Source organism: Nicrophorus vespilloides, unplaced genomic scaffold (genome assembly GCF_001412225.1).
Source record: "Nicrophorus vespilloides isolate i.1.1-1 unplaced genomic scaffold, Nicve_v1.0, whole genome shotgun sequence".
Classification (NCBI taxonomy): Eukaryota; Metazoa; Arthropoda; class Insecta; order Coleoptera; family Silphidae; genus Nicrophorus; species Nicrophorus vespilloides.
This window is the reverse complement of record NW_017099608.1, coordinates 15,037-39,768: the sequence shown is the minus strand read 5'-3', so window position 1 is coordinate 39,768 and position 24,732 is coordinate 15,037. Positions and strand designations below refer to the sequence as shown.

At 34.8% G+C, this 24,732-nt stretch overlaps 6 protein-coding genes across 8 annotated transcripts; 3 read left to right on the top strand and 3 right to left on the bottom strand.

Annotated features, from left to right (window-relative positions):
• Positions 1–881: 881 nt before the first annotated feature.
• Positions 882–3,667, bottom strand: LOC108564880. 3 transcript variants are annotated; one of them, XM_017924077.1, is made up of 3 exons: positions 3,479–3,667; positions 3,236–3,425; positions 882–3,177 (listed from the first exon to the last, which is right to left on the bottom strand). In XM_017924077.1, the coding sequence occupies exons 2-3, from the start codon at positions 3,290–3,292 to the stop codon at positions 949–951; spliced, it is 2,286 nt and encodes a 761-aa protein (XP_017779566.1). In that variant the 5' UTR covers positions 3,293–3,425; positions 3,479–3,667; the 3' UTR covers positions 882–948. The 3 variants fall into 3 exon arrangements, with proteins under 3 accessions (XP_017779566.1, XP_017779565.1, XP_017779564.1); XM_017924076.1 differs by having other exon boundaries at positions 3,236–3,411; XM_017924075.1 differs by lacking the exon at positions 3,479–3,667 and having other exon boundaries at positions 3,236–3,471.
• Positions 3,668–5,584: 1,917 nt separating this feature from the next.
• LOC108564858 (contactin-like) lies at positions 5,585–10,126 on the top strand. The gene is made up of 10 exons (XM_017924029.1): positions 5,585–5,699; positions 5,837–6,052; positions 6,114–7,122; positions 7,188–7,290; positions 7,373–8,297; positions 8,357–8,495; positions 8,553–9,295; positions 9,351–9,653; positions 9,710–9,893; positions 9,958–10,126. Exons 2-10 carry the CDS (start codon positions 5,843–5,845, stop codon positions 10,047–10,049), a joined length of 3,708 nt encoding a protein of 1,235 aa, XP_017779518.1. The 5' UTR covers positions 5,585–5,699; positions 5,837–5,842; the 3' UTR covers positions 10,050–10,126.
• Positions 10,127–15,325: 5,199 nt separating this feature from the next.
• On the top strand, positions 15,326–16,694 carry LOC108564860 (serine protease snake-like). Its single transcript, XM_017924032.1, has 6 exons — positions 15,326–15,416; positions 15,471–15,650; positions 15,707–15,777; positions 15,827–15,936; positions 15,998–16,406; positions 16,461–16,694. Exons 1-6 carry the CDS (start codon positions 15,350–15,352, stop codon positions 16,626–16,628), a joined length of 1,005 nt encoding a protein of 334 aa, XP_017779521.1. The 5' UTR covers positions 15,326–15,349; the 3' UTR covers positions 16,629–16,694.
• On the bottom strand, positions 16,655–18,422 carry LOC108564859 (probable ATP-dependent RNA helicase YTHDC2). The gene is made up of 7 exons (XM_017924031.1): positions 18,241–18,422; positions 18,026–18,190; positions 17,693–17,970; positions 17,515–17,620; positions 17,197–17,456; positions 16,998–17,145; positions 16,655–16,945 (listed from the first exon to the last, which is right to left on the bottom strand). The coding sequence occupies exons 1-7, from the start codon at positions 18,412–18,414 to the stop codon at positions 16,673–16,675; spliced, it is 1,404 nt and encodes a 467-aa protein (XP_017779520.1). The 5' UTR covers positions 18,415–18,422; the 3' UTR covers positions 16,655–16,672.
• Positions 18,423–18,458: 36 nt separating this feature from the next.
• On the bottom strand, positions 18,459–21,368 carry LOC108564855 (DExH-box ATP-dependent RNA helicase DExH1-like). The gene is made up of 3 exons (XM_017924025.1): positions 21,297–21,368; positions 18,526–19,372; positions 18,459–18,476 (listed from the first exon to the last, which is right to left on the bottom strand). Exons 2-3 carry the CDS (start codon positions 19,363–19,365, stop codon positions 18,459–18,461), a joined length of 858 nt encoding a protein of 285 aa, XP_017779514.1. The 5' UTR covers positions 19,366–19,372; positions 21,297–21,368.
• A 360-nt stretch (positions 21,369–21,728) lies between these two features.
• On the top strand, positions 21,729–23,880 carry LOC108564854 (the record flags this gene model as incomplete). Its single annotated transcript, XM_017924024.1, has 3 exons — positions 21,729–21,828; positions 21,944–23,763; positions 23,827–23,880. Coding segments are annotated over exons 2-3 (1,705 nt in total), but the record flags the coding sequence as incomplete, so codon positions are not given.
• Positions 23,881–24,732: the final 852 nt, after the last annotated feature.

The window sequence follows — 24,732 nt, the reverse complement described above, 5'->3', positions numbered from 1 at the left end:
AGTGTAGCACAGGGTGACTACGCTCCGAAATAATTTAAAAATGTTATTGTAAAAAATTTCGATATTGTCGGGATTTTGATATAGTCGGGATTTTAATATAGTCGGGATTATGGATGCCGAGATTCTGATACAGTCGGGATTATGGTTGTCAAGATTTTGATATAATCGGGATTTCGATAGTCAGGATTTCAATAGACGGTCTTTCGGTTGTCGGGCTTGCGATATAGACGCGTGTGTTATATAAAATGATAATATTTGTATACTGCTATGAAACAGATATATAATTTAAATTTTGCATATGGCAAGCATCTGTTTTTTTAACATAAAATGCTGATAAAATGATAGAAATTTACACAAATCAATTAATTTATGATAAATAAATATTTCTGCATTTAAAATACTAATTCCATTATCATAATGCCTGATAACGAATTGAATGATTTGTTATTAACCTTCTAGTATAATTATAAAAAGATTAGTAACGACTAAACAAAGGGGTGAAATTGAATTAAAAAAAATATTTTAAATGGGGGTAGTTGTACGTATATTCCTTTTGTTAATAGAACTTATAAGCAATTAAGTTTCACAACCAATCACAACTCACATCTTATAATAATAAGAATTAACTTTGTAGGTTGAATATGCATGATGCCAAAGAAAGTTATTTAAAATTCGATTTTTTTTACTTGAAAAACAATATACTGATATCTTAGATGCAAAACGATTTATTTTTATAATTACGAAAGTGATATTTTAGTGTTTAATTAAGTCAGGTATTCGACTTATTCGAATCAATTTACTACTTGGAAAATGATTGTAATGACTTCAAAATAAAACTACTTTTAATATAAAAAAAAATATAATAATATAATTTCGTCTCTTTTCCCAAATGTAAGTACAATAAGAGGCAATAATAAAATATATAAAAAATAGCAAATATAATAAGAATTAAGTAACTATATTGTTAATAATCTTTACTTCGACTTCCAGCATCGAATTCTCGGTGAATATTAAAACTTTAACCTTCTGTCTATCGTTCATATGGACATCGGCGCAAGTCAAATTGATACGTTTAATCTGACCAGGTTTTATGACGTTCCTTCGATTGCTAATCTTCAAAAATCCTTCCGGTTCCATTTTGATCTCGTATAGAACATCTTTCGATCCTTCGCAAGATAAAACAATCGAGTCGGAAACTTTAAAAGGCGGAGTTAATAGAATATTCGAGACCTCAACAGTTAATAAGTCCACAATATCGCTCTTATCCACGATCGTCATATTGGAGTAGTTATTCATTAACGTGTGATACTGCGAGGTTTCATCTATAGCTTCGGGACAAAGAGTTTTGTCCATGTCCTGTTCGACTGTTATAGTTATTTCTTTGCGCAACAATTCGTTCAGTATGACGTGGAAGTTTTTTACTGTATCTTTGTAATTTCTTAAATCGTCTGGAATGCATTCGCCTGGAAATATCTTCGTTAATTCACAGACCAATTTATCGGGCATCAGATTGTTCTTCGATACGTATTCATTCAATTTCCTTAATCGTCCTCTCAATACTTCCGGTCCAAACACTATCGTGATGTGTGCGATTTCCGTGACTTCTGATCCGCCGTTGAACGTTTTACAGAAGATCCTGTAATCGTCCTTCGTTATGATGTATTCAACCTGAATAGAAACCTGCTGCCCAGGCTGTAAAACAACTGACGATGGCGATAAATTTATCGTTGCGTAAGAATAAAGGCTCTTCGATCTAACGCTTAAATGCGCGAAACCGGGCAAAGTACCAGAGTTCTTAATCTGAAACTGCTTGACCATCTTCGAATTGTTTTGGCTATTTAAACTACCCAGAGGCAACCATAGTTTACCGGATGTGTCTTTGGGTAGACCTAGCATCTCGATACTGGAGTGTCCACCATATCCGAATAGGTTCATGACTTGTTGTTTATCCTTACGAATGTCCCCTTTAATCATTGGGTAAAAGTATAATTTACCAGTTTGAACACCTATCGTGGTGGGAGAAAAAGTTATCGTGAATTGCCTGCTTTCATTTGGATGTAACAAAATGGTGACCTTTGCCATAGAATCTGTATCTAATTTCGAGATTTTATAATTCAGATTGCTGGAGTTAACTTGAAATCTCATTTTATGATCTGAACGGTTTTTAACGACAAACTCTTGAGTCGCAATCTTTCCCACTTTTACACATCCATAAACCAATTCCGATTTAGTGCACGCCAATGGATTTTTAATTTCAGATAAAGTTTCAATACTGCAAGCGCTCTTCATAGAATTTATTGACCTATTCTTATTTTCCTTGTTCTCGTCCATATGGCTCATTGATTTACTACAAGTCAATTCCGAAGTGCTAACGAATTTTCTAGCGTTAGATTTATTAATCTTGGTATTTGGCGAGTCCAAACTTTTGCGATTATCGTACGATTTAGCTATATTCGAAAATTTCGATTTCACCAGTTTCTCTGCTAATTTATTCGGTGTTTCAGTCCCATTCGAGATTATATTTTGTATCTTCGAAATACTTAAAATGCTGCCATCTGTTGAAAATCGACTTTCATCCACCACCGTTAGTTCATCATTTATTAATGGTACGGGTTTCCGGCTCTCAGGACTCTTTTTATCGAACATCAAAGAGCAATTATCTGATTTCCCGCTGAAAAATTCACCCATCGATATTTTTGATTCTAAATGTGAATTTGGCTGAGAAAATGTCGATACTCTATTCACAGGCAAATCGTGCTCCCTGCGCCAAAACATTTCCTCAGCATTTATTTTTTCAGTTGCAGATTCTGCAGTCTCGAACATATCGCTATCCATTTCCTCAAACGTCGAATTAGTAATAAAATATTTATTGAAAATTTCCTTGATTGAAACATCTGAATTGCGTAGTTGCTGGGAAATATTACCTATCTGAGTTGATGTCCTCCGATCATCAGATAATCCAACCAAATCACTTTCACTCACTGTGCTTTCCATAGATTTTTTACTCATTGGTGTATCTATTTGTGTTTCTGGTTGGAAATATTTTGATGGTAAATTCATTGAATTTGGCTCACGTGTTTTGTGCATCACTCTGGTATATTCAGCTGTTCTATCAGCAATAAATTGTTTGTATAAAGAATCATACGCACTACTTTTTGATAAAGAAGATACATTCGGCTAAAACATAATTATAAATAAAATATATATAATAAGATATATGTATTTATTTTCTTACCGCTTCACTTCGAGGCACCTCAAGATGTGGTATCAAATCAACTTCTTCCAGAGACATCACTCCCAGAGAGTTTCTGTAGTTGCTAGAGGCGCTAAAACTTAAGGGTTTCAATTCCTGTTTCTTCTTGGTCACTGTTGAACAAGCTCTTGGCTTTGGGGTCTGCTTGACTGTTTCATCTAAAAATCCATCTCTTGAAAAATCCATATTAAAAATTATTAATTACAGAAAACGTAACAAACACACACATCAAATCTTGTAGCTTTAAAACTGATTTTTTTGGTAACCGTCTTTTTCTCGTCCAGCAGTATTTTGACACAAATTTGAACAGTAGAATCGAATAAAGGTAAACTTATAAAAGCGCCCTCTGGATTTACTACAAATTATTTTGTTTTAATATTACCTATATTGTATTGTAATATTAAATAATCTTATAACAATATTTTCTTATATTTGTACTATAGTTCTTGTTAGCAGTATTAAGAAATATGTAAAATAAAATCAATAAAATTTGACTGCAACCAAATATACACTTCTCAGCAAATGGATTTTGTGCAGCGCCAAAATGTCTGAACTACAACCTTTGCTATGTTGCTAACAGATGGCTATAACAAAAAGGAATATTCATTTTGCACCTAAAATGCAGGCAACCAAACATACATATAAACTTTGATTAAAAAGTAGGATATTGCCTTAAACAATGAACTGTATTAACATGAAAACTCACTCACATAAGAATTTAGAATATAAATATTGATCTAGAACATACAGAGATTAAAATGAGTATAAAACAGGCTTGTAGCTACCATAGCTTGGTCACAATTAATTATCAAACTTTGGTATAAGATTGTTTCGAAAACAACGTCTACAAAAATGGCCTGTATACACCAACTCTCAGAAGAGTTTTGGACATTAATGTTGATCTAGAATATAGAAAAATTAAAATGAGTGTAAATACAGGTTTATAGCTACCATAGCTTCGTCAAAATTAATTATTAAACTTTGGTATTAGACAGTTTGGAAAACAACATTTTAGAAAATGGCCTGTATTTAAATGTTGACCTAAAATATATAGAGATTAAAATAAGTGAAAATATAGATTGATAGTTATATAAAATACTTTTAGTCTCTTTTTGGGAATTTTAGTTTATCCAGTATTTTCAATGCGTCTAGCATTCAGAAAAGTTTTCCAGTCTCTAAGGATTATGTAGGAAGTAACAATAGAATCATGTTATCAATGAAATAGAAGAAGAAAACAATGTTGTTCATTGAGTATTCAGAACAATGTAGAATAAACATGAAATCCAATAAATAACTATAAATTTAACTTGCAACAGTAACAATAATAGTTCGCTTACTCACACAAACGTAAATTTCAAATTACAACCAATCAGGAACGACCGATGCTAGGAGCTAAGATACCTCCTCATTACTCATAGTCTCCTAGTGCAAATCCCTATTTTCTGGTATTTTCGGAGCCTTGCTTGCGTTTTGATTCGCGAAAACCGCCAACTCATTAAAGCTTAATAACATTCTTATTAATTGACCAAAACTAACGTACTTTATAGCAAACGAAAGCGAAATAATTATTCTTTAAAACAGTATTTTAAATTATTTTTATTTTTTAAATATATGAATATAATCATTTATTTAACATTTTTTTTTCAATTTGCTGCAATAACTTCACGTTTTTTTAAATTAATCGATTACCACTCGTGCTAATTAAATCATTAAATACTCAAATTAAAGACAAAACTACAACCTTTCTAATGAGTTAATTGCCAGCATTCTAGTTTGGTCAGAACATCTAATATAAGTTATCAAAATCAAGCATTTTCATTGTACTTGTAAATATATTATGAGAAGGTACCTTTTTATAAATAATTACAAAAATGCAAAAAAATTACATAAAAATAAAACAAATAATATGCATTATTATACCAAGTTTTCTTGGCCTTTCAACTAGTTAAAAACAAGTTTAATAACTATGTTCTACACTCTTAGACAAAACTGAAGCATAGTCTTATGAAAATAAACTTATTTCAGAATTAGTTTTAATTTAATTTTTGCATTTCTTAGAAATTATCTATATGAAATAATTATAATTTTTGTCATCTTATTTCTTTTAAAGAAGATTTATTTATTAATATTACGTAGATGTTAATAAAACGCATTGGTTAATTGCAGGTTTTATAAAGATTTATATGTAAATAATAGTAAAACTTGTTTGGAATTTTATAAGAAATTGTACTTGTGGTGCCTCCTAAAGGGCTGCCGGTGTACTTAGGATTCGATGAGTGCGCCACAGCAGTGGCCATACAACAAATTTTTCAGTTTGTATTGTATTACGAATAGGATTATACCTAAGGGAATACAAACAAGAAAAATGATGTTGTGACGTATTTATAAGAAGCGTTTATATTTATGATTTGAAGAGATCTCAGAAGTGTTTTAGTTTTGATATAAGGTATGGTTTATATAAAATTAACTTTAATTCATAACTCCCACATTAAATAGTTTAGTGTTTGTAAACAATTCAATTTAAAAAAAAAACTGCCACTCCCTGTGCACGTAAAATTACTCATTCAATGAATTATTTTGTAGATAATTATGTGGGACCTAATATATGCAATGCTTCTTGCATCTCCACTAGTAATTGCACAAAGGCTGTATCCAAATTTAGATGACTATAATCAAAATGATATCAGTGATATGTATTATGAACAATGCCCACAGCATTGGATTAAGTATAGACAGAGCTGTTACAAGTTCATTAAATCTCCATTAAGGCCCTATACAGAAGCCCGAAGGATTTGCCAGGTATGACATTTTAAATACTAATTAAATACTTCAATGAAATGACTCATTCTTTTTTTTACAGACATATAGCCCAGAGCAGGGAGGCTCTGACTTGTTGTCTTTGAGCAATTCAGATGAGCATGGGTTTATTATAAATGAATTAAATTGGAGGGATCCGCAGCACAGAAAATGGTATATTGGAGCAAATCAACAGAATCCAAATTACTGGATTAATCCAGATGGCAGTCAGCTAATTAATATGGAGAATGCTTTCCTAATGGATTCTGATCCTTATGGGAAAGATTTTTTAGCATATAATTTTTCTAAAGATATAATGCACTGGGGTTTCCAGCCAGTGAGAGGAGATGAATCCTTGCTGTTCATTTGCGAAGCGCATATCAGCAGCTTACAAAGACTGATTAGTGATGATAGAACTTATACTTATGGAATTGACATTATTGACTCAGCAAAAATACCTCAGGGGCCTTACTTTATCAAGCAACCAGAAGATGTGACTTATGATACTTCAAAATCTAAATTATATAATGATGTAACACTGCTGTGCCTAGCTGGTGGATACCCAACACCAGTATACGAGTGGTTCAAAGAAGATTTTGAGAATGATAGATTAGTTGCTAGAAAGATAGATCCATTAGTTGATGAAAGGGTTACTATTAGTGGTGGCATGTTGATTATCAACAGACCAGACCAGAAAGTTGATAGAGCTACATATCACTGTAAAGCAAAGAACGTCTTCGGTTCAATAATATCAGAAAGTGTGAATTTAAATTTTGGATTTATATCGGAGTTTGTTCTCAAGAGGTCTCCAGAAAACGGAAACCAAAATTGGGGAAAAGTATTGTTCTGTGATCCTCCACATCATTATCCTAGCGTTAATTTTTACTGGTCAAGAGAATATTTCCCTAATTTCGTCGAGGAAGATAACAGGGTCTTCGTTTCAAATGATGGTGCCTTGTATTTTTCTGCCTTAGAATCCATTGATAGAGGTAATTACAGTTGCAGCGTCCAAGCGGAATTTACAGATACAGGTCGGAATGGTCCATTCTTCCCACTGAGAGTAAACCCACACTGTAAGCTATTCTATACGAAAATGCGTCTTTATATTTGATTTAATTGTACTAATTTTTACATGAAGCTAACTATCAGCAATTGAAATTTCCAAACAACTTTCCCAAAGCGTTTCCAGAAGCTCCTATTGCTGGAAAAGATGTTAGATTGGAATGTATGGCATTCGGATAGTAAGTTCCTTTTAATTTTTTTTGCATGATAATGAAAAAAAATATTAGTGAATAGCAATATATAAAATAAACCTTATTTCAGTCCCATTCCTAGCTACAATTGGACGCGTAAGGGAGGAAATCTCCCTCGTAATTCCTACCTATCGAGCTATAATCGGGTTTTAGTTATAAGAAACGTACAGGTCGAAGACGAGGGAGAATACGTTTGCAGAGTATACAATGATCGCGCTTCGCATCAGAATAGCGTTATAATAAATGTACAAGCCGAACCAAATTTTACCATTCCACTTACCGATAAACATGTTGATAGTAAAGGAGAATTAGTTTGGACTTGCGAAGCGTTCGGTATTCCAGATGTAAATTATACTTGGTGGAAGAACGGTAGGCAGTTGGTCATGGGGTATATGGATTCCGAGGATAGGACAAGAATTAAAATCCAAGACAACGTTTTGACTATCACCGATTTAGATGACGATAGGGATCCAGGGATGTACCAATGTCGCGCTACGAATACCCTGAAAACAAGGTATTCTTCAGCGCAGTTAAGGGTATTGTCTTTTAAGCCATCATTTAAGAAGCATCCATTAGAATCTGAAACATACGCAGCTGAACATGGAAACGTTACAATTGTATGTAAACCTGAAGCAGCTCCAAAGCCAAGATTTGTCTGGAAGGTGAACGGAAGAGTGATTGCCACAGGAGGTCATAGAAAGATCATGGACAATGGCAACCTTATAATAGCTCCTGTGTCTAGAGATGACGAAGGCATTTACACTTGCACTGCAAGTAATCAACTTGGAATGGATGAATCCAGAGGTCGATTGATTGTGTTGAAGCCACCGAGATTAGTAGAACAATTAAGACCGAGAGTGGTCAAATCTGTAGAACAGATGTTATTATTCTATTGCCTAGCGGAAACCGAAGAAATGCTTGACATCGCTTATATCTGGACGCACAACGGTATTAGGATTCGCGACATTGACGTCAGAAATTCTTATAATAAAATTGTAAGACTTGTTAATAATCTTATTGGACGGCTGCTCTTCATTACGTTTATTTCTTTTAGAAAATGGAAGGAGGATCCTTGATCATCTCAAACGCAACGTTTGCAGATGCTGGCGAATATGAATGTATTGTGAAATCTGCCGTTGGTAAAATATCTTCGAAATCCAGTGTCATCATTGAGGGACCGCCTGGCCCACCAGGTGATTGATTATCTATTTACGTAATTACATGCAATTATAATTTGTTTTTTTTACAAGGTGGTTTGCAAGTGATTGAAATTCAGAAGACTTCAGCCATATTACAATGGACTGATGGAGCTTCAAATGGAAGGCCAATCCTCAGTTACACCGTTTTTGGAAGAACTAATTGGAACGATACGTGGATGAACATAACTCAAGGTTTGTTTGCTAAACAGATTGATAGGTATACGGGCCGAAAGGAAGCATTCATAGAAAATGTTTTGACTCCTTGGGCAACCTATGAATTTAGAGTATCAGCTTGGAACGAGTTAGGTATGGGCGTAGCTTCAGTCCCAAGTCCTCGACATTCTACTCCTCCCGATCATCCGAAGATGCCACCGAGGAATATCGGAGGAGGCGGCGGTAACATAGGAGATCTAACTGTTACTTGGACTCCGTTGAAGTCTGAAGAGCAATACGGTTCTGGCATCTATTATAGAGTATTATATAAGCGCAGAGACTATGACACTAAATTCCATAGCGTAGATTTAAAAGAGTACGGCAATACAGGAAAAACGGTCATCCACTTACCATCAGTTGACTATTACTACACACAATATATAGTAAAGGTTCAAGCTTTGAATGAGATTGGACCAGGTCCAGTTAGTAATGAAGTTATAATTTACTCGGCCGAAGATATGCCTCAGGTAGCTCCACAATTGGTGTTAGCACACTCGTATAATTCCACAGCACTGAACGTAAGTTGGAATCCAATCCTGGAAACCAGAGAAAATATTCGCGGCAAATTGATTGGGCACAGGGTAAGTGCAATAAGTAAGTTTCACGAATGGGAAATACCGAATACATTGTTTTCAGCTAAAATACTGGAGGAAAGATAACAAAGAAGAAGACAGTATATATTATTTGTCGAGAAACACACAGCCTTGGGCTTTGATTGTAGGTTTGATACCCGACACCTATTACTATGTGAAGGTAATGGCCTACAATTCTGCTGGAGAAGGCCCCGAAAGTGAAAGGTACATAGAGAGAACATTCAGAAAAGCGCCGCAGAAACCACCATCATCCGTGCACGTCTTCGGAGTGAATCCATCTACCATCAGGGTTGTATGGAGATACGTCCAGCCAACAACCGAAGAGGAACCTTTGCAAGGCTATAAGGTACACCTAATCATTTCCCAACTGTAACAACAAATGTCACATCAAATATTATTTAGATTCGTATATGGGATGTCGACCAAGATATGAGCACAGCTAATGATACGGTTATGTCAGTTGGCGAAAAGCTGGAAGCGTTTATTAGAAATCTATCGCCAGGAAGGACTTACAAGATGAGAGTATTGGCGTACTCGAACGGTGGTGACGGCAGGATGAGTTCACCAGCGCACACATTCCAAATGGGTAATTACTGGTATATCTTTCGAAATCCAGGGGCAATTAACAGTAGGCTTTTCTTGAATTGCAGGTGATCCTCAGACGTTCAAAAGTAGCGCGCGTCGGAACCTACCGGCGATCTTAGTCTTCTGCACAATTCTCACGCAAATATTTATTTTCTAAAGCATTCCAATATTACTATATGCAATTATATTTTTTTATATTGCCTAGAGAATAAGCAATTTATATCTATAAGATCCGTCCACAAAATAGATGTTCTTTTTTGTTAAGGAAATAAATAAATTTGAACTACTGCTGTTTTTATTATTATTTTTCCTTCCTCGTGCTTCTTCACTCTTGGAATAGCCTCTACCATTTAATTTTATTATTTACATTCTAATATATGATTAAACTTCCAATAATAGGGAATTTATGTTAAATGAATTTATTAAACAAAATGAACCATTTTCTTAAACATTAGTCTTGATAAATAATCTGTATGAAACGCATTGCGTAACGATTGCATAATACTACGTTGTTATGTAAGTATGGTTGTCTACCACGAAAAAGCATTTTGAAAGATAATTTATTGTTAATCAATGGTTTATGTATTTGAGCGGCCATTGCCGACACAGAGGACTATAAACAATTCTTTTAATTACTACTATACTTCAAATGTATACTATTATACATTATTGATGAACTTTCAAAATATTGATGGAAGATGCGTTCTGAAGTTTTGAAACAAAATCAATAAATTGAACTTTATTTTTGATGTAATAAGTTTATCTGACATTGGTTTAGAAGAGAAGTTGTTTGTTAAAGTATCTTGTAGTAGATGAAATTAGGCTTCCAAGAGTTCGTATTAGATGTTTGCGCGCCACCATTTCGTACTACCGGTACAGTGTCTAAGAGGAGGGGCAAACTGAGTATAATTACTCACTCGTCGGCACATCTAATTGGACGGGCGAACTTGGTACGTGCGAAAAACTTGACTCGACGACCAATTCTGTTTGAGCGCGGTTTCGCGATAAATTGATAGTTTTACCAGCTTTGTGGTTTGTAATTTTCGTGATAGTTCAAAAACTTATCTAAAAATTTCGTGTGCAAAATTTAATATTTAGTGTCCAGCCTCGAGTGGCCTTCTTGTGTTTTGTGTAAAGCCCTGCAACATCAAGTATCCAGGTAATCGACACCGTTTGAATTATATAAACAATACATGTCAAAGTCCACAGTTACTTCATCTGTTTAGGGTTTTGATGAAGCGCGACTCTATTATATAAATTAATATTATTTTAATGAAATGCAATGAAATGAAGTATAGAAATGATCATTGTTCATTTCAAGATAATGTCAAAACTACCCCTACCTGTTGCGCTTAAAAACACGTATATAGTAGTGCTACTGCATCAATAAGGATGAAACGATGTAATTAATAAGTTGTAAAAGGTCGGTGGCAATCGAAAGCCCGACAACCAAAATCACGTCAATCAAAATGTCGATGTTCAAAATCTCGACATGTCGAAAATGTCTACAATAACATTTTTAAATGATTCCGGAGCGTAATGTTATTAATAATAAATAACAACAATTAATAATCTAATTTTATTTTGAGATTATTTCATGTTGTAAGGTTTATTAAGAATAAGTCAATAAAATCAAATACATTGATAATAATTTATTGTTATTTATAAGAAAAAAATATAGCACATGGTGACTATGCTCCGAAATAATTTAAAAATGTTATTGTAGAAATTTTCGATATAGTCGGGATTTTGATACAGTCGGGATTATGCTTGTCGAGATTCTAATACAGTCGGGATTATGGTTGTCGGGATTCTGATACAGTCGGGATTATGGTTGTCGGGATTTTGATACAGTCGGGATTTCGATTGTCGGTTATTCAAATATGCTTTTCAAGAAATTTATTTTCATTTTTACTTTGGTCATCAGTTTTTTATAAAATAATTGACTTCACTACTAAAAATAAAAAATTGTCAAATGTAAATATTTACATTTATTTACTGGTCTTTATTTTCTATAAAAAGTAAACAATGTTATATTTATTTCGACCGGATGTCTGCAAATAATCAACGTGCGAATGTTTTTAAAATCAGCGAAGAACGCTGCAACAACAGAAAATAACATACACACCAAATTCTGTATTAGTAAACAAATTAAGAGAGTTTAAAAAGTTGCATTATTTTCACGAGATTTAGCATATAAATTGTGTCTTTAAAAATTAAAAAATTTGAAAAACATTCTGTATTTGTACATAAAATAATTAAGTTTTATAATTTTTTTTTCAGTATGTTGGAATTTGATTTACATTTGCCAGTCCTTAGTGGTGAGATTCAGACAACAAATGCACATATTGCAGATTTAAATCACATAATGAGGGAAGAATGTGCAGACACTTCGAGAGAATGGATCAATGGTCAAATTCCTGACACAGGATTGGTAGACATTCCAGTTCCATTAAAGAAGCCTCCTCATTATCGTTTATACCCGGTGTACCAGCACCATGCAATGTTAATTGAAACACTCAAAGCAAAACGACCTTACCTGATATCAGGGCACGCAGCATCTGGTAAGAGCACCCAAATCCCAATGTATCTGCTGGAAGATATGGGAGTAAACAAAGAGAAAGGGAAAATACTAATGATCAGGCCTGAAAATTTCGGTACTTTAGCGATGGCAAACCAAATTAGCAAGCAATTGGATGAATCGCTGGGTAAAAAGGTAGGATATGTATCCAACTACCAAACCACAATGTCAGAGGAAACATGTTTGGTCATATGCACTTATGAAATTTTTTTGAATACCATTATTGATCGTAAAGAAATTAGTGGACATATAACACATATTATCATTGACGACGTGGATAAGAGATCTAAGTATCAAAACCTACTTATGACAACTATTAAAAAGTTCATTTCCATATTCGTAAATGTGAAAATCATTATGCTATCTGATAGCAACAATAATAATGAAATATTATTTTATATGAATGGCGTCAAAGAAATCAAATTGTCTATGATTCGGCAACGTACAAATATAGTTTACATTGATCAGATAGCGAATAGGATCCAACATCCTACCAAAATGGAAGAACATGATATGTTGTCCATGATAGCCAAGCTTATTCTTCGAATTAATTTGGAAAACAAATTTGCTACCATCCTTGTTTTCCTGAAGGACTTCGAAGAAATAGAAGTTATAAGGAAAAAGCTGTGTTATTATAATAGGTTTAATCTAATAGTAATATTAGAAGAAGTCAATTTTAGTGATAGAATAAAACCATTTGTTAAAAAGAGAAATCTACAAAATATAATATTAACAAACGCATGGTATTTTCATCATAAAGATGCGAAGTACATTATAGATAGTGGCAAGAAGAAAATAGTTAATTTGGACTTGGTATGATGAAATTTTGCTTGTAAATAATTTTATATAATATTCATGTTTTTAGGCTACTGGTCAATATTTCGTTTATGATGATTGGATTAGTCAGAAGTATGCTGACATGAGGGTATGTGGTGGCGCTAACAATCCAGTTGTAGCATATAGATTTTACACGTTCCGGAACTACAGTATGTTGACTTCCATAATTGATGGTTCACATGAACCTAGATACTTGGAGGTGAGAATCGTTTAGTATCCCCTTACTTAAATTATATTCCTGATTTATTTTATAGTCTTGTATTCTGCGAATTAAGATGATAAAGCTGTGTCATTTCTATATAAATAGAACGTTGCGGAATGTGATGATCCCAATAGATGATTTACATGTGGATAAAGCTATTAAAAGGCTGACCGAAATTGAAGCAATCGATCAAGAAGGAATTATCACTCCTATGGGTCGCCACTTAATTAAGCTCTCCGTGGATCCTTTTTTGGGAAAAATGCTGTTATATGGATGTGTACTATGTTGCGTTGACCCTGTAACTACCATAGTTGCAGCAATCGAATTAGGACTGATTGTCAATTTACCCACAACTAACTCGTTCATTGACACGTTTATAGAACACTGCAATGGAGTGAACAGCACCCACTTGCTTTTCTTGAAAATTTTCCAGGAATGGGAGATGAAAATAGCAATGCACGAGGAAGTAACTGCGTACAAACCGAAATACGGGTTCACACACGAACAGTTGCAATTGGTGCTAACCAAACGCGTGCAATTGATTTGGGAGCTAGGAAACATTGGTTTCGTTCAACAAATTAAAATTTTTAATCTGGGTGCTTTAAATACGAATTCCAACAGCTGGGCTATGATTAAACTGTGCTTGGTGGCCGGTCATTTCCCAAACATCGCTAAATATAACTTTAAAACCAATTTTCTCTTCGATTTCAAGTAAGATTTGCAAAATAAAACAAATCAAATCAAATTGTATATATAATGATTTTTATTTGCAGCACGCGACGCGATTATCAACTTTGCACGACGAGTCTAGCAAGATCCATGATGTCCAGCAATGTGACCTGTGTATTCACCTTTAATGAATTAATTCCTGAGGGTAGGGATTTCAATTTTATTTGTTACACCGCTGTATCTCCTCTCACAGTAAGCTATTCAATTTATATCTGACCATTACCTGTAATATAAAGACACTATCGTTTCAGTCTTTTCTGATTGCACCAAGCTGGAAAGACATTGATGGTGATACGATGTACATTACAAACGACACGTATTTGATATTTTTATCAATGACATTAGAGAAAATTATAAAATTGCGTATGCTTAATCCCAAGAAAGCTACAGTGGATTCACATAAAAGAACGCTGACCGCCATTCGCCATATTTTGGAGACTGAGGATATTTCCTGTAAATTAGGGAACCCAAACACTTTTTCCACTAGAGCTCCAATTAATTTTATTAAAAAATTCACACACCCACAAATTCATTTCGCTATGTGAATGATTTTACACAATATTTACTATTCACACTATAAGATGTTAGCTTTAACATTATTTGCAAAAAATCGCTCATTTATCGTTGTATTTATTTTCTATTTTATTTATTGTTTTAACATTATTTATTATTTTATTTAGATTAGAATTCAAAGTTTGTCAATGGCTATGAAATGTTTTATAAATGTGATATATAATACCAAAAATTAGTTTATAATTAATAAAGTTAACTTTTGTTGTTTTTTAATACAAAATTAAATGTAGTTGTTATTTGTTCTACGAATTACCATGCTTTGGAAATTTTAATGGGTTTCTAATTTCCCCTTTACAATTTTACAAAAAAAAAAGTGGGAGTATAAAAAATAACGCGAAGACCTGTTTCTCGGTGCTCGGGATTTCCAGATCGGCCGGTTTTGCTGTCTTTTCGATCGATTATAAACGAAACCCGCAGAATCGTAATTAGTAAACATGATAAGGTTGAGCCTTGAGGTCATCGATAATTTTGTATCTGGTTTTTCCACGCCGTAGAATGTTGCCAATTCATTGCCTGAGCAACAGTCTTGCTCGATATGCGCTCCTTAAAGGTTGTCTTCAGTTTTATAGCTCTCGCTTGTAGTGCACTTGCTCAGGATGGAGGTAAGTTTAAATATAAAAAAAAGCTTTATTTATATTAATATTATATTTATTAAGGTGAGTTGTGCCAATTGAAGGATGGAAACGTTGGAAGATGTTTGGCGTTGGAGGAATGTCCGGAGGTTGTCGAATCCATCAAGCATCTACAGAAGCCGCAGACGTGTCGCTTCGAAGGACTGAAAGCCATAGTCTGTTGTCCAACGACGCATAGCGAGGTCGGGGTGAAGAGTGCACAACGTAAGACTTATAAAACAAACAATAAACATAATTATTAACATCTTTTATTTTTACAGAATGTAGATTAAATCAGGCACTTGTAGGTGACAACAAAGATACATACGTACAAGCAGAGTTCCCTCACTTGGTAATATTTACACTTAAAGTTATTGTCGAAGCTAATGACAAATTTGCAGGCGGCTTTAGGATTCGATATACCTGGAGGCATCTGGTGGGGTTGCAGTGGATCTTTGATAAATCTCAAGTACGTCCTAACAGCAGCCCATTGTCTTTACTCCAAGCAACTGTAAGTTATAAACCTAAAAATAAAAAGCTTCCAGTTTCAAGTTGTTGTTATTCCTTTGCAGAGGCGCTGTTAAATATGTTAGGTTGGGAGCGAATGATCTGAATGGGACGGAGAGTAGCGCGCAGAATTTCAAGGTTCTAAGGACTATACAGCATCCTGACTACAAAAGTACAGCGGTGTATCATGATTTGGCATTGATCGAGCTGGATAGGATGGTACAGCAGACTAAAAGAGTGCGTCCTGCTTGCTTGAACACAAAGAAAACTGTCGCTTACGATGAACTCTACACTGGTGGATGGGGATTGCTCGGTATTTCGGAGCCACCCAGCAACAACGTCCAGAAGGTCCAGTTGCGCTCGGTGCAAATAGACGATTGCCAAAGGTATTATCCAGCTGGAAACACGTTGTCCCGTGGCGTTGTTTCGGAATGGCAAATCTGTGCTGGGGAGGGTGGAAATGATTCGTGCAAAGTATGTGGCAAGAAAGAAGCTTTTTATTTGATTAACTAATCATTATCATTTTAGGGGGACTCTGGTGGTCCGCTGCAGCGAAAGCACCCCGACAATCCTAATACATATTTAATATTTGGGGTTACATCATTCAGCAAGCGCTGTGGATCGAACTACAGTCCGTCCGTCTACACGAGAGTATCTCACTACATGAACTGGATTGAAACAATCGTTTGGCATTAAGCAAACGCTATATAATCGCACTGAAAATAATATAAAGCAAATGTTTAAATGTGTTTTAATTCATGGCAGAACCTCATGCGACACGAGAAATCGAAGCTTGGAGATTTCAGAGCTGCCATGTTGAATTCTAACATCAACAGCTTCTTGATTGATGTTAAAATATTTTGCTCGGTGTGGGCCATGTATATGCTGGGATATGAGAGTCTGATTTCAACCAACTTCTCGTAGGATTTTTTCAACTCGTACAATTTCTTACTTACGGAGGTGTACATCCAATAATTAGACATACCATTAACTTTCGGGCAAAAAAGGAATGCCTGTAATGAAACTGTTGTAAAACAAATAACAACTAATAAATATAAAGGATACCGTTAATTCGGGTACCACAGTATAACCAGTTGGATTACAAGTGGTCAGATTAGCATTCAAAATGTTATATACGATACTGCACCTCTCAATAGAAGATTTGCTTATGATATTCTTCAATTGTCCTTCGAGCGACAGCGATTTCTTGCAACTGGAATTTACAGTCTATCAATTATCAACTTTGAAAATTTTAATATATTACCAGTAATCTAGGACAATGCATCCTTCTTTTACGTAATGAAGCAGTTTTGGGTAATGGCCGATAACGAGGCACGCCTGGACTAGGGGCCAATTAGTCGCGTTCATATTTGCGTGCGCCAAGTTTCTTTGTTTCTTATTCTGAATAATACCAATCTCTTTAAGTTCTCTCGTTAACTTCATACGTGTCATCAGGATGATTTCCATGTCTTCAGAGCTATAACCATAGCGAATGCCGAAGTTTCGATTATAGCACACGCATTCCTTGAATTTTTATGATAAAGTAATTAAAGTGTTCGCATGTTGCAACTTCACTACACACCTGATACTCTTCAAATAACTTTAAGATCATGACATGGCTACTTAATATACCATCGTAAAAGTAATGGAAATGTTCGTATTTTAGATTCTCCAAGTAACTTAAATAACTAGTAAAAAAATTGTGTAATTTATATTTATATGTACGTATAAATTTCAGGGCATCGCAAGTGCATACGTACCCATTGATGATGAACGAAACCAGGGTGATTACAGGATCCAAGCACTGAAGGATACAAGCATGGATAAGCATTTTCCCTAAATTGGGGGGAACAGACAGCTGCATCACGTAAACTCCAAGCTGCGTTACTCTTCCAAAATTATCCATAGCGTTGGATATGCGCAAGGACTTTATGCCGAAATAAATATAAACAAGACTGACAGGATCGTATAAATTTTGCAAGATGCTGACGATCGAGTTCTCATCATCTGCGAGCAGCTCAGCATAAGCACAGATTTTCTGAAAAGTACATCACAATATCACAAGTTGAAAAAAATTTTTTTTTTCCAATAACCTGAATGCTTTGATTCTGGTTAGTATTGCGATCATAGAACTCTTCGAATTCATCTACATTATACAATCTGTAGACGGAAACATGCGAGTGCGTGCTTCTCTCGGTGATATGGATCGCCTCCTTTCTAGATTTCCAGCTGTAAAATGTGCGAAAAAAATCGTACCCCTGAAAGCATAATTTATAGAAGTTTTTAAATACAATAGTTAGACCATTACAAAGTCGTATAACATGTGACGTTTCAATCCGAAATCAATGATGCATTTAACATCCCTGATTGGTATGAAAGCTTCATCGGTTATCACGACTCTCTGGATATCGGAAGGAGTGTCATGAAAGACTCTCCGTCTGGTTTCGATGGGAATTGACTCATGCAATAGTATGATATCCATGAATTGGGATCTAGGACCTTGCTTCAATCTCGTTTGCAAATCAATCATATTTTTGTAGTCCGCTGTATAAACGACCACAGTGGCATAGCAAAGCTTGTTGAATTCATTCACCAGGAATTCGCTTAAATCAAGTTTGTTATTCATCGTTTCGATGGGAAACGATGTGAGTTTGTTTTGCGTATACGACATCATCACTGTGGCTTGCTTAGCGTTGACGTTAATAGTTACAGGACGAAAATAGCTAATGATCTGATCGTTGTTATCGCTGTCAGATAGAAGTATAACCTTGAGTTTAGGAAAGCGACTTTTATGTTTCCTTATTATATACATAATCAAATTGTGGAAAACGGATTTTTTATCGACATCGTCGATGATAAGATGCGTGACAGTGTTGAGGAAATCGGTGCGTCCAACGAACGTCTTCAGAAATACTTCGTAGGTAGATACGAATAATGAAGTAATTGCAGTGTGGATCCTCTCGTAGGTGGAGATGTAACCAACCGTAGAACCTACAATTTCTCCTCTATCCATAGCAATTTTCTCGGCTAAATCTCTGGTCCCAAAGATTTGTGGCTTCAGCAATATTACATGCACAGATTTGTTTAATGCAGCTGCGTCCTCTAATATGAATTGGGCAACTTGAGAACTCTTCCCAACTGTTACTATTCCACGTATCAAGATCACTTTGTTGTTAGCAATACCGTTCAATATATCCCATTTCTTGGATGATATAGGAATTTGCTTGCGATATTTTTTCATCGCGCACTGCGGAACTACATATCTGATATTTTGCTCCAACAACGTTCCATGTACTGCATGCAATATATCAGTGCGTGCGATTGGAGTGTTCGCAATCAAAGACCAAGTAGGCCATGATTTAATACTCGGTAAACACAAACTCGTCAATTTGGAAACATGCACTGGTATATTCAAACAGTTCATATCCTCCATCACGATCCTCGAATTGAAACAAAAATGAAATAAATACATAACTGTTTCATTAAAAAAATAATAATTTTAAATAATTCAACAAATTTTTAATAAAATCTAAATTAAGACTATGTAAAGACTAATTGAATGTAATTGGAAATATTAAAAGTACTGCAGTATTCAAATTTACTCATAAAGATTTAACTTTGTTACGTGGGTGGCATAAACTGACTTAAGTGACACCCACTATATACATTAACCAATGGCAGTTCGGTATTCTTTTGCGGTTAAGTGAAGACGTTCCAGAGTGTCTGCATGTTTTACAAGGAACATGCGCTTAATCTGACCAATCGGGTCTAGATATTTTGGTCGCTTTCCATGTATCTTACAACGTAAAGGCGGGATCAATACAGTTCCGCCCTGGAATCATAGTCATTTAGTACACACATAACAAGCAAACCGGTTATAACGAATATTTTATATTTGAAATCTCCTAAACTTTCTTCTATTTTGTTAGTTACAATAATATCATTAAAATAATTATTTATTTAATTCATATACAGTCGAACCTCGCTTAACGAATAAAATGAATTGTAATAAAAATGACTCACTTAACGAGCGACGTTTCGCATAACTAGTGACGAGGAGCAGAGAAGCCCCGGATTGCGCGCCTGCAACATCATTTTTAAAGCTTTTGTATACCTATTATGTGTATTTTTGAATAAAAATTTCGATTTTCTTTGTTATCTTTAGTTACAGCGGACTATACTTTGCAAATATAATTTGTGTATGCCGTAAATGTAAAATAAAAATATATTGGGTCCAACCATTATTATAATATATAAACACACTATATACGCTTTTTTATATAAACAAATATAAATTTACTTCACCGTGTGTGAATTGGAAAATAGTTCCTGGTGTTTCCAAACTTGTGTTCAGACATGTTATTTGTAAAAATAACTAAAAAATAAATAAATAAAAAGCCAAAAAATTAAAATAACTATAGATATGAAAAGCAAAATGATTAAAAATCGTAATTTACATTAGTTTATATAGGAAAAACTGTTTCACTATACGAGTAACGGAACGGATTATGTTCGTTAAGCGAGGTTGCACTGTATAGAAAATATTATTAGATTTTTCATTAAATTTTATATTTTTAGATACAAATAATGTAGAGATATTTTACAATTTTCTTATACATATTGTAAATGAACAAGTGTTGTGTTATAAAAAAAATATCATCAGTTAGTTTGAATTTCGCGCGATAAACTGTCAGTTGGTTAAGAAGTAACCTTCATGGTTATGGATCATATATCAATTGACTTTGTCAGCGAAAAATTAAGTAATTAATATTCTGAAAAATGGCGGAACAGCAATTGCCTGCCGTAAGTTTTCTAATTATTTAACTAGATTTGGGAAATATATTATTTTAAATATATGGAATAATACTAATTTTTTGTTGTTGTTGTACAATCAGATTAATTATAGCAGTAAAGCAGTTAATTTACACACAGAAGTAAATACCGTCCAAACACAAACAAAAATAGTAAGAGTGGCCAATAAGGCCACTCAGACAATATTAACAATAACCGAAAACCCGGAAGCTGTTATATCGTATGAGTTAAGGAATAGAGTGGTTTGGACAATTCCGAAGAAAAATTAACATGTAAGTGTTTTGTGTTTCTCAAAATCACAGTAAATTAACATTATTTATTTTTCAGAAATTATTCACACCAATGATAATAGAAATGAATGAATAAATATTAATAAAAAAAATATATAAAAATAAAACTTGTTTCTTTATATCCATATATTTACATCCTATTCATTATCAAGAAAAAAAAAAGATTAATTATGCAATGTGTGTTGTAGACTGTACGTCTTTTTTGCGCAATTAATATATATATTTATTTTTATATTTTTTTTTATAAATTAATAGTACTTACAAAGTTTTGTATGGCTTAGTAGAAGAACAATGATGTAAGACAATTGAGATGCATCCAGTCTCGTAGGCTGCGTCGAAGTGAATGGATAGGAAAGCTGAATGAGTTTGGAAATGCAGATACATACTTACTTCTATTATATTTAGAAATACAATGCAGGAGGAGTTAAGGGCTGAACTGAACTAAGGAAGGGAGCCGATCCTAGTCCAGGGATTGGCAGGATTCTCGGTAACGATCGATTATGTTCAAAGTAAAACTGAAAACAAGGAAACGGTTGGTCGTAAAGGGTGGTATTTCTGGCCAACATGCGCTTTGCATGGCCAACCAACGTACCAACGATGATCACGACAGAGAAACGCATACGCTCTAGCTGTTTCATTTCAATACCGTCTGCGCGTCGCGACGCTTCCAGATTAAATGACCCAGATTCCTGCCAGTTGCAAGCTACCCGTTGTGCAACAAGTACAGCAGTCTAAACGTAGCAGCCGGTGGTGCAACATCAAGGAGCTCCCCAGTTCAATTAAAGCTTTACTAAGTAAGTCTGCATATAATTTTCATGCATGCATACGAGTGGTTGTAATAAGCGATGATACAAATTAATTGAATTAAATTTCAAACATTTCTATACGCTCTTATTTTGAAAATACCAGATTTCAGTGTCGCTGTGAATTTGACAATTTTACCATGCAAGAGCTTATTCTATACCTCGATGAGATGATTTAATATATTAGTATACTGCACGAGAATAATAAATATAAAGGCGGGAGAAAGAAGTAATTCTCGTAACAGCAACAGGTAACTGTTGAAAATCTAAGCACGATGGATGAGTTTAATAAGTTAATGGAACAGAGCATAGAGCATATTACTGAAGATGTTGATAAAGTGGACGAGGTAGATTCCAACGCTTCGGAAGAAGAGCAACCGTTCTCCAGAGGTTGCTCTGTATCTCCACCGATTCCGATATGTGGAAACTTAGATTATTTAGATTTATCTAACGAAGCTACAGTGCTCGAAATCGTCAATGGGGCTGTCTCCAAAGCTCTTCTTTACCCAAAAGTGGGCTTCTTGGACGATGATTCGCGATCGTTGGAATCTAATGCACTCTGCATTGATGAATCTGCTTCTTCTGAAACCGAGGACTCTCCGAACTGTTCGCCTGTAAACCAGCAAACCCAACCCAATACCACTGAAGAGGCTGATGATCAGTTCCTATTGGACTTAATTGATAGGGATGCTCAGAAGTTATTGCATGACACCGAAGTTGATGCGCAGAATCAGGTGTCTTCGATGGATTCTACACTCATTGGACCAATGCCACCTCCAATTGATCTAATGCACAATGGTACTATTTGCCCTAATGTCCAAGGGCCGATACCTGAGTTTTTGGATTTCAATGAATGGACACTTCCGTGCGAAGAGAACACGCAGGGCAGTAAAAATGTTGATGTATCGATTTGCTTCAGTTATTCAAATTTCGATGATTCTTCAAAGAACAAAGCTATGGACGATCAAGAGAGGAGGAGGAGGAGGCTCATCTACGAGTTAACTCAAGATCCGAACACATCTGAGCCGAACCCAAACCCAACTCCATCAACAAGTATTGCAACTACAAGAATCACATATAATTTTGTCTGCGCGCAAGGATCTTCTAACAAACAGAATGCTTCGACTTTGAAAGCTTGCGCTATAATCAATAATAATATTCTGTCGAAATATAACTATCCATATGAGCGGCTTAGGCTTTCCTCAAGAAACCTTGAAATTGTTGATGGAATTATTTCGAAATACATCAAAGATTGTTTCGGCGAGCAGGAAGATCTGTTTAGAGAATCTAGATGTATTCAGTACGGTCCGTCGAGAAACTTTATCAACATTTCGATGTACGTCAATCCTAGGCGCCTGCATATGAGGAATTCTGGAGAACCGATTTCGTTCTACCATTTCGAGTCCAACACAGTTGTTCTTCAATTCCCATTTCCAAACCACCATAATGATACCGAAAGGCCCAAAAAAGCTATTAAGAAGATCCGTCGTTATCACGCGACTTTCCCAAAGAATCTCAACATGCAAATCGAGAAACGTCACGAGGTAGCACGCAAATTGGTTGCAAGCATTTTCGAAATGGAGAAGAAAGATGCTTTTGGAGAGAATAGAAATTCTGGCAGAGGAGAAAGGAGGATGTCTAGAATGCTGGGTCAACCTATAAATCTGAGATTTTCTTTGGCCACTGGCGAAATCTCTGAAAACACTAATATTCCATTCGAGGCAAATCATTGCATCGAGGAAGTATTTGAGGAAGGCTTTGAGGATTCCATTGAAGAAATCGGCTTGGACATCACGTTCAAGGATATAGATGATGAAATCGAGGAAAACATTGCTGTACCAAGTACTTCTGGAGTGTCCAACCTCAGGCAATCTGCTCATTTTGTAACTCCGATGGACGAAGAAGCTAAATTAAACATGGATGTTGGTAAGTTAAGTGGTAATGTTAGGTTACTCAACATTAATTTTTTTTTCTCTTTCTAAATTACAGCTGCCGACGATGGAGACGAAAAGTACGATGATGCTGCTACAAGCGACGATGAAAGTGAATCCAGGTTCTCTCTTTCTGAATAATTTGTGTAATTGTTATTGACGCAAAATATGGCTATTTCTAAATGTTCTGTATGTGAAATTATTCATTGCTATATATGTTACATTAACTGTCTTATTGCTTAAATGTTGCAATTGCTAAAAAAAAGAAACAAAAACAAACTGCTACGCTTAAATACTTGATGTACTTCTGCTGAACTATCCCCTAAATATGTTATATTACCTCAGTCGCATACCTTGAGCAAATGTTGTGTTATTGAGATTAAAAACTAATTAATATATTGGATTTAAAGTCCATTACATAAGAAATATGTTCCTTGTTGTATTAAGTGTTACTTGTGACTTTACGTCTATTATATATAATGTAAACCTTTATTGGAAAAAGTTCTTCAAATGATAGATGATATTACCCACAAAAATGATATAACGTTTCTTCACGTAATTGTAACAAATCAATAAAGGTCTATAATAAAAAATAAATGTTTTATGGGTGTTATATAAAATGAAATAAGTGTATTGAAAGTGTCTGTAACTGTAAACTTTAACGATGAAAAAAAGAAGTTAAATCCATGTCTGTAATGATGAGTAAATATCTAATAAAGCTTTCAATGTACGTACAAAATGTTCATAAATGAGTTTGATCAAATATATTATCTATAAAAACAACCATTAAATTCTACGGTCACCGGAGAACAGATGATATTTGGTACTAAGACAACATTTTCAGAACTTCAAGGGTCGTAGGGCGGCATTCGAGCGGTTAAATACGTATGCGGCGCGTTAAATCCAGGCCGGTATGCGCTCTGCAACCCTAGTAGTAAGGGAGAGCCGCGTCGCGCAACACCAC

Coding starts and splice junctions, on each gene's coding strand:
- LOC108564880 (XM_017924075.1), bottom strand. CDS start 3,439: ATGGATTTTTCAAGAGATGGATTTTTAGATGAAACAGTCAAGCAGACC. Junction 3,178..3,235: donor AGGTGCCTCGAAGTGAAGCG/GTAAGAAAATAA, acceptor ATTATGTTTTAG/CCGAATGTATCTTCTTTATC.
- LOC108564858 (XM_017924029.1), top strand. CDS start 5,843: ATGTGGGACCTAATATATGCAATGCTTCTTGCATCTCCACTAGTAATT. Junction 6,053..6,113: donor AAGCCCGAAGGATTTGCCAG/GTATGACATTTT, acceptor TTTTTTTTACAG/ACATATAGCCCAGAGCAGGG. Junction 9,296..9,350: donor GCAAATTGATTGGGCACAGG/GTAAGTGCAATA, acceptor CATTGTTTTCAG/CTAAAATACTGGAGGAAAGA.
- LOC108564860 (XM_017924032.1), top strand. CDS start 15,350: ATGCGCTCCTTAAAGGTTGTCTTCAGTTTTATAGCTCTCGCTTGTAGT. Junction 15,778..15,826: donor AAGCAGAGTTCCCTCACTTG/GTAATATTTACA, acceptor ACAAATTTGCAG/GCGGCTTTAGGATTCGATAT. Junction 16,407..16,460: donor GTGGAAATGATTCGTGCAAA/GTATGTGGCAAG, acceptor TTATCATTTTAG/GGGGACTCTGGTGGTCCGCT.
- LOC108564859 (XM_017924031.1), bottom strand. CDS start 18,414: ATGGATATCATACTATTGCATGAGTCAATTCCCATCGAAACCAGACGG. Junction 17,621..17,692: donor GTTTCGTTCATCATCAATGG/GTACGTATGCAC, acceptor TTTTTTTACTAG/TTATTTAAGTTACTTGGAGA. Junction 17,146..17,196: donor TGCATTGTCCTAGATTACTG/GTAATATATTAA, acceptor TGTAAATTCCAG/TTGCAAGAAATCGCTGTCGC.
- LOC108564855 (XM_017924025.1), bottom strand. CDS start 19,365: ATGGAGGATATGAACTGTTTGAATATACCAGTGCATGTTTCCAAATTG.